Below are 9,148 nucleotides of genomic sequence, written 5' to 3'. Positions count from 1 at the left end.
CTGTACCCGCTGGTGCCTGGTGCCCGGCCCGGTGTGTTGTGCACTGTGTTGTGTGCACTATGCTCCCTCGCTGCCCTTGTTACCCTCCCCATAACCCAACCCACCCCAACACAAAACAGCTCCCTACCCCCGGGGGCTCTCTGGCTTGTGATTCGCGACCGGATCCGACTGGCGAGTGATAGCTTGTGATACTGCCGATAGGGCTTCCTATTGGCTACAGCTAGCTCGCTGGTTCTGGTGAAGGTCCGTCAGGGTGCTGTGCAGGGCTGGAATTGTTGGGGCAGCTGTATTGGAACCTGAAGAGGCGAAGGCGATCGTGATGTGATGCGATTTGGATGTGGCTGTCGATTGAGGCCCGGGGGAGGGGAGGGTACATGTAGAGTACGTAGAGTAGAGTACGTACCGTATTGACGTCGTGATGATCGATGGATGATCTAGCCATATACCTGCCTGGCAGCCAGCTCTACCTTGGTTTTTGGTTCTTCCCATCCTCCGCCTCCTTCGCCGCAGTGTGCTATCAAGCTGTGGCCTGTGGGAAGCGAATCCTCCGACTCTCCGAGACGTGGCCAATGCCTACAACTCAACCCCACGGTCGATGAATCCTGATAAAAGATTCGGGGAAGAGAGAGAGATAGAGCAAAGCAAAGCAAGGCAAGGCACCAGTCAGTCAGTCAGTCGGACATCACTTCCCACATACGCACACGAGTAGTTTCAACTTTCAACTTTCAACTTCCGAGGACCATCTCCGTAGGATTATGCCAATTGACAAAACAACTTTTTTGTTTGCAAAAAAAAAAACCAGATGTAGTCAACGGACAAACTCCCCTCAAAAATCTCCCCCGCAAAAGACCTCCCCGCAAAAAAAAGCCTCCCCCGCAAAAAAGCCCTCCCCCCCAAAAACCTCCGCTCATCCATCCATCCACCCAGCTGCTGCGGCAGCCCTCCGTGCCTGTTCGCCCCCGGTTTAAGGGAAATCAAAGAGAAACAAATAAATAGAACTTGAAGTAGAATAAACGCCGTTTGCACCGTCCACCCACCATCATGTCAATCCCAAAGTCCCGAAGCCCAAATCCCCTGAAGCCCCCAAAGCCGAAAGCCCAAATCCTAGCCCATCCCATGCCGTTGCCCCCCCCCCCCCCCCCCCCCCCCCCCCCCCCGGTAAATTTCAAGCAACCCGGGTTGGGCTTGATGCAAGTAAGTAAGTGAGTAGGTGGGTGGGCAGAGATGCCAAAAAAACAGAAGAACGAAAAAAAAGACCCGCCCAGGAAAAGAGGAAAAGAGAAAATCAAAATCAAAAAAGAAGGAAAAAAAAAGAGATATGATACGGATCTAACGTCCTACCCCTGGCTGTGATGTGATAACCGTCGTTCGGAGACAACATGTAGGTGGCACATATGTATCCCTAGGAGGCGACAGCGCCGCACCGGTGGTCCATGCAATTCTTATCCAGCGCGGGTAGTTGGGCCGTGACGACAGGCGACATATCTCTCGACTCCTCCAGTGGGTTTGGGACGAATTTCTCGCCGCTGATCCAGCCGACGCCGGCCTTGATAATCTCCATCACCACCTCCACTTCCTCTTTGGACCGCGGGGCGTAGACCATGACGAAACCCTGAGGCACGAATCGACTGCACCAGCCTCCTTTGGCGAGGGGATGACGTTCTGGAGGAGAAGAAAAAGAGATCAGCATTCGGATTCTAGCCCCCATGGGCATATACAGGTATATGGGTTTGATATGTATGTATATGAAACCTATATAAAATATATGCGAGATACCATGGATGTGATGGTTGAACTTACCGCCCCAACCTGCTTCTATCACAATCTTGATATCCTCCGGGTGAAGGGTCATGTGCATGCTACCATCACTTGGATGGGCATGGCAGACCTCGCCGTTGCCCTCGGGGTTGGCCTTCTTGTTGGAGAAGAGACCGGGACAATGCTTCTCGAAAGCGCTGGTTGCGATGCGGAACTTTGACGGATAGTCCTTTGCGAGTTTCATGATGGAGGCCGAGAGGTCGTTGAACACCTCGGGGGACGGCCACTGGTTCGTTTGACGGTGCGGAGCGATCCCGGCGACGTCGGGCCGCGCGGACCGCCGCACAGGGATGCTGCCGGGACGCAGGAACCCCGTGTTCTGCAGCTCCTCCGGGATCGGCGCGGGGCAGCGCGGGTGTCGCAGTGCAAATAGCCGCAGAAAGGTGATCTTCATGTAACCAGTAAAGGTCGACGGCGTGCCTCCAGGGCCCAGCGATAGGAAGCCGGAGTAGTCCTTATACGTGACGTATGCTGCAAGCATGGCCAGTATGAGGAGTCCCGGTGCTGTAGGCGAGGACGAGTACGAGGGCGCAGGAGGCGCGGTGAAGTTTGATCCGTGCAGGTAATCCATTGCGAGGGAAACCGGTATGCTGGGTGGGGGCAGGCTTGACTGCCAAATATGGAATTGACTGATTTCCAAAATACGTGCGGAAAAAGGGAAGCAACAGAAGAGAACAACAGAAGTCTGACGGTGGAGAATGTGTGGCTTGTGTAGATGATGAGGAGAAGTAAGAGGTCAAGAGGAGGAGGTTAAGAGGATTGCGGGATTGCAGGATGGATTTATCGATACTATGTTGGGCACTTCTAAGGGAATGGAATGGTCTGGGAGAAGGCTCAAGGTGGAAGGCTCAATTGAATGAGGCGGTGAATGGTGGAGATATAGAATAGAACAGCGGGGAGGTGGCGACTTCCGGCGGCCTTTATAGCTGTTGTGGGATTCGAAAGGTGGTCGTGGATATGTTGTGGATCCTTTTTTTTCCCTTTCAATCAGGTCCATTGCACCGATCAATCACCAGGGCAGGGGACGAACAGATGCAGCCTCAAGCGCGCAGGAAGGACCCGGCACAGTGCAGGAGTGGTGGACAAGGTGGGGAGTAAGTCAGTAAGAAGGTATGGCATTCCCAGCGTGACAAGGAAGTGAAGAAGTGCTCGAGCATGTTGATGGAATTCGTCAGGCCGGACCAGCTGCAGAGGACAGCAAGAGACGAACTGCGCATGGCCCTGCTGATCACCGGGGCGGTCGAGCGAAGGCCAGTGGGCCGCTGTATTCAGATGTATTCTAGGTGAACGGCATCAGCTAGGTAAGGAAGAAAGTGAGTAAGTAAGTGAGTTAGGTACATACTCCACTTGGCAGCCTACTGCCTACTGCTCTGGCTGTGACCCGGCGGCCGGACAGCCGTTTCGGTGGGCAGCCACACCGTCAGCTGGTGCCCTGGGTACTGTGATAGTTAGACCTTGCGGATGCTGCGAGGGTGTCTGTGGGGGGGGGGGGGGGGGTGGTGGAGATGACAATGACAACTCAGTCGGTCGTCTCTGGGCGGGTACCGGCCTGGGATGGAAAGCACGCCGGTCACGGGTTGGAGGTGATTGACGAAGCATGGCCGTTGGCGGGGGTGGAGGGTGGGGATGGGGGCCTGGGGGGGAGGGAAGGGGGGGGGGGGGTCACTGTGATCTGCCATCAATCCGCTGGCGCATTGGGACCTAGGCTGCGAGTAGGCTCCCATACAGTGGGTTCCGCAGTGGGACAAGTGAAGAAACGTTGGGCCGAGCCCGATGAAGCAAAGTCCGTCCGGTCCACAGGCTGCAGTGGACGAATGTGGAAGGGAAGGCGTTGAATGCCGGCTGCTCGGTAGCGAAGGCCAGCCAAGTAGAGGAGGACATTTGAGATGGGTGGCAGGGGCCGAGCCGGCACGGGTTTTGGCCAGCAGTGCGAAGAAACGTTACGCTGGATAGGTAGAGCACTCTATCTCAGATCGCACGAGACCAGATCCCTTCCCTTCGTCCACCCTGGTCAGTGCTTAGCGAACAAGGAGGTCAGTGCTTAGCCGCCACCTCAGCGGCGGCCACCCCATCTTTGCGCCGCGTCCTGTGGTAGCCAGACACGCTGGGGCAGTGGGGACGAGGACGCTAGCTGCCTGTTCGCGCTCCGGGCGGGGGAGGTTGCGGCGGGCACGCAGATGGCTTGATGTATGTATCCATCAGCATTTGCAACCAGAATACCGTACCGCAGCTGCAGCACGCGGAGCAGAAGGGCAGCAGGAGTGCTGTACCCGTACTATACACGGCACTGGGCTGGCTGGGCTGGGCTGGGCTGGCTGGGCTGACTGGGGCCAGTGCACTTGCCCCGGACTGCGTCGCCCTGGCCAGCTGGGTCTCCGGCAACAACAACAAGGCCCCGCACGGCCTGCTGCTTAATGTTCCGGCAACCGCCAAGACGCCAGTAAACCGTTTTGGACATCTATGCGTGTGATATCTGGGGGTGGCTTCTTTTGTTTTTGGTGTTTGGCAGGGTACGGCAACGGCCAGAAAGCAGCCGTGGCACTGGAAGGGATGCCCTCAAGGATCCGGCCGCTGTGATGCCACCCCCCACACCCGCTCACGACTCACATGCGCTACTCATCCCCGGAACTGCCATCCCTACCCCCCATACCCTCTCAAAAGAGCTAGCCAAGTCGTGGTGCTTGCGGCCCTCACAGCCCTCAGCTGGATGGATACTTGATACCGACTCTCTCCAGTAATGGCAAGTGTCGTGCATTCTTCTGCCCATGGCTACTGCCCCCCTCCTTCTCCACAGACATACATACAACTCTGCACCTATCCGTACGCCGGACATTCCTCCGCCGTCCGTCGTTTTCTGCACGATAGTCAGTCTCGGAGATTGCTTGATGGTGCAGCTCTTCGGTCGTGCATCAAAGGTCGCCGCTTGATCGCTTGATACTTCGCCGTTCACGGTTGACATGGAACTTACATCACGGCGACATCACCACGACATCACGGCCCGCCGTGTGCCTCGTTGGCTTCACTCACGCTCGCCAATGCAGGTGCTGCTCTATGCCGCCGACGCATGCACCGCAGTCCAATTCCCCTGATACGAGAAAGATAAATAAAAACCGCAACAGGAAATCCACGGACCACTCTGCTCTCCCCTTACGAGCTGCTTGTTCCCGCTTCGCTTCCACCTCGTTCGGTGGGCAAGTGGTTACCGTCCCTGGAATGGACCGGATTTCCATCTCAGTACAACGTCTCCCCACCCAAGGATCTGGCGGTTGCATCTATCCGACGGCGGATATGTCCACAGCCGCCAGATCTGTATTTTTTATTGCATACTTTGTACTCTACATACCGGTATAGGTCCTGCCTCATTTTGGACCGGACAATCATCCGCGGAACCTACATACTACATACACGGCTACCCACAAGATCACTACTACTACTCGGATGCTTCGCCTCGAGGTTGGTTTACTCCTTGCTCCGCCGTGCGTGTAAATACCGCGGGTCGACTGATATCGGGCTGCCAGTTGCCGCATCATCGATCGATCCCACATGCCACTATCCAGCTCTTTCAAATTGATCCTGACGCTGTCGATATCCCTCCCGCCGCCTTCTAGGAAGTCTGTATTTCAAGTTTCGACACTGCAGCTACCTAGTCGACATTGATATATCGCGAATCTAGAGTATCTAAACTTTCGCTGATCCCTATCTGGTACCACTCGGAGGTAGCATCAGGCAATGCCGAGCTCTAGACATCGTTCGTTAGGCCACCTCCTTGATGGTGATCTTCTTCGACACCCTCAAGGAACTGGCCCTGTGACTGTTCTCTCCTTTGGGGTCTCGTGTTGGTGGTGGTGGTGGCCGCTCTGTGTTTCCGAGCCAGCAAATCATCGTACGTATCCCCCCGGCAGCATCGCGTCTGAATCATCCAGTCTGAACTGTCCAAACTCGGAGCTAGCTACTTGACCACACGGGTTGCGGGAACACCATGTACGGGGATATCCGCCTAGCAGGATCTGTAGGGGAAGAACTAAAAATCCTGGGATCGTTGGACGACCGGCCGTCGTTCTCCCGAGCCTCGGTGCCCTGTTGAGCGGTTTTCTTGACACGATTCTTGCTGCCCTCATCGGTAGGGAATGGCGATTGGCTACCTTGAGCCCCACCGTCTACGGGCTCCGCTTCATGTGTTTTTCCTTCGGAATCGCTCGCGAGAGAATGATAGGATCTGAAGAGATGCACAGTATCATGAGTACGCGCATGCACGCTCGTGCAGACCGAGCAGAGCATGAGCGCTGAGTACTTCCAATCGCTGCATGTGACATTAAATGGTAGTTAGGTGTTTGTTATCACGGACTAACCACTCCACCTGCCCACTGATCCGCCAACCAAAAACGAAACCATCTATATCTGCAGCGCACATGAGATGCGAAAACCAGGAATTCCAGGCAACAGCAAATAAAAAATACACGGGGGATCGCATGGGGTCAGTGCTCTGAATTCTAGGATGCCTATCAGAAACTAATGTGAGACGTCCAATAGAACCAAAGTCCTAGCGAGCCCCATCCCCCCCACAGTGCAGATATCACACGCCAAGTGCTAATGAGCATACAGCTTCAGTGGGGGGGGGGGGACTGGGAGGCAGCCGTCGGATTGATCGACCGTCAGCACAAACTAATGCAGTCTCGTCAAGTATCGTCCTCTCCAGTTGTGCTTTCAGCCCTCAGCTCCCTTAAAGCTACAGTGGTGCTCGAGTGGTACTGTTCGCGTGCCTACCCTGTGTGTACACCAGACACCAAACACCAGACACCAGGCCATCTTGGGATGGCTGTGATCGTTCCATCTTCAATCACTCTCACCAGTTCCCCTTACACCCATGGTCCCGCCTTGTACCCACGCGATAACTTGAGACGGGGATAACTATCAGCCGGGACCTAGGTATGCAAATACCTATGCAAACCTGGTTCAGCGACCGTGCTCAGATGCTTAGGCACCACATCCGACCAATTGTACTAATGCGGAACGGCCCGTCGTGTCGGTATCAACCACGATAAGCGTTATCGGATGGCCGCGGTTCCGCTTTTCTCAGCAACGGTCATAGGAAATCACGAGCATGGAGAGATACCTTTGAAGGATAGTTTATCCCAATTACCCGCATCTGTCGATTTTGAAGCACAATGGTATGTTTCTGGCGCCGGTTCCATATGCGTGGAACGCGCAGCAAGAACATCAACCCCCCAGTTACCTGGTTATGCGGTGATGGTGACCCCCGCGTGGGGAAAACCGTTTTGCGTCAACTCTAGAACAGTTCCGATCCATCCCCAACGATCACCACTACCCGCACCCCACTTCCAGGAGCGGATTCGGGGGCGTTTGATGCTTGGTATTTCAAAGGAGTGAGAAATCCGAGACCTAGACCATAAGGAGGAGGTTAAATGTATGCGTTATATTAATGCAAGCATGAGCAGAGCTGGTTTCTGATTGTGTAAGGCCCCATACCTAGAGGAGGACTCATCTGTGTGTGCCAATTTCTTTCTAACCGGCGAAAGCCTGGTCAGACAGCGCTATGTTTCTGCGGTTCTGCCATCTGGAAGTGAAGTAAGCACTCAATTGCACAAATTAAGTGCAAGGCTAGACGTTATTCGGGAAATACAAGCGGTATGTACCTCTTCTCTTTCTTTTTTTCCAATAGGTTTCACATCTCGAACTCTCACTGATTCGCAGTTTGTCAAGTAACGGCATGGGGGGTTCTTTTTCCAATGCCCCCGACTGGGAGGGACGCTATCTTCCGGATATCGGCTAGATGAAATCCTCCACAAAGTTCTCGCTCAAAGCGGAACAGGATTGATGGTGAGACGCTGAGCTGACGACCCCCCCGAATTCCGCGGATCAATCACTGGCGACGGCAGGCGCTTTTACCCGCCACTTAAGAGAGGAGGCGGTCACTTCGGTCCCACAAGTAAACTGCCACTCCTTCGTGATTGTCCATGATCAAGGGGCACTATCTGTAACTGAAAATTGGTCAGTGGCATACAGTTATTGGCTCAATCATTTCATTTACCATATGTATGAGGTATGGACTTAGCCACCCTTCTTCAACGCGACATACTATCTGATGTTTAGTTTTCCGCGATAGCACTCGGACCGGAAACCCAAAGCTGCACGGTTGTGCTGGCTTTCACGTTCAATCAGAGTTCTCACACGGTGAACCCCCCGGAAGTCTCAATATAAACACAGCATGTCCTGCTCAACAGCCTTACATGCCATGCACTCAATGTAAGTCGTTACCCTCATCAGTTCTGGTTTGCCGCTCCTGACCCGACGTCTCCTTCCAGAATACCAAGACCCCCGAGAGTATAGTCTCACGGAGATTGCTCTGCAGCACTGAGACTTCCATACATGCATGTTTGACGAAATTTTCGTCGAAACCACGCTTAACCCCAAGCACATGCATCTCAAGTCACTGGATGATGGGGGCAGCCTTCCAATACCATTCATTACGCTTTGAGAAACTTCCCGAGGTTAATCACCGGCAACGAGTGCTAGGAGCTCACATGGTAAAACCATTTCGTTCCAGGAAGCTCCACCATCGTCAGAGCTTACTGCCGGGCACCGAATCATCGTATACGCGGCAATCTGTCGGCATTGAGAACGTTTCCGAGTTGCCGAGTGCATGTGGATAACTGTCATTCAATTTATGTACATACGATGCGCGCTGGCTGGCCAAGACGCACTAACCTTCCAGAAACACTGGGTATCAACATTACGTTGACGATGGAAGAAGCTTTTAGCCGGGAACTTGACCACTATGGGGCCAAGTTTCTCCCTATGGACCGGGGGAAGGCCACCATACTTATCGCTGTCGGGAAACTTTGTGGGGTCTTCAAGTTATCATCCAGGATATCGGTGTGTTTGGGTTTGATTAAACGCACCCCTTGGGTATGTATAATGTACGCGCTCCACCCACAACGCTTAGCATCGAGGCTGACTTTCCATAAGCCAGGTCACTATTGTGTCGGAGTGGTGCCCTGCAGCACTCTGCCATGCATGCATGCATACCTCTATCCTTCTCTTCTCCTTCCAGAATATCCGATATCGTTCCTCAGACATTCAGACGCAGGGAAAAGTTTTCGATTCTTCAAGGTCTTGCTCGATCTGAGGCTATCTACCCGTGCAGCCGCCGAGATACCCTCTACACCGACCGATTGATGCCGATAGATACGGACAGGGCTATTATCGTGTACGAGCGACGAGCGCCGTTTTACCTGGTGTGACTGCATAAGTGCGGAGCACTCTACATTCTCACCACCACACATATGCACCGTCGTCCCATCTCCCTCGT

The 9,148-nt window shown here is 54.1% G+C and overlaps 1 protein-coding gene across 1 annotated transcript; it reads right to left on the bottom strand.

Moving 5' to 3' along the window:
* Positions 1 to 1,402: 1,402 nt before the first annotated feature.
* Positions 1,403 to 2,389, bottom strand: BZA05DRAFT_330742 (uncharacterized protein; the record flags this gene model as incomplete). The annotated part of the gene is made up of 2 exons (XM_051480550.1): positions 1,403 to 1,662; positions 1,801 to 2,389. 2 exons carry the CDS (start codon positions 2,387 to 2,389, stop codon positions 1,403 to 1,405), a joined length of 849 nt encoding a protein of 282 aa, XP_051343713.1.
* Positions 2,390 to 9,148: the final 6,759 nt, after the last annotated feature.

This window comes from Tricharina praecox (assembly GCF_024521635.1).
Source record: "Tricharina praecox strain CBS 144465 chromosome Unknown BZA05scaffold_2, whole genome shotgun sequence".
NCBI classification, from domain to species: Eukaryota; Fungi; Ascomycota; class Pezizomycetes; order Pezizales; family Pyronemataceae; genus Tricharina; species Tricharina praecox.
This window is presented reverse-complemented; position numbering and strand designations above follow the sequence as displayed.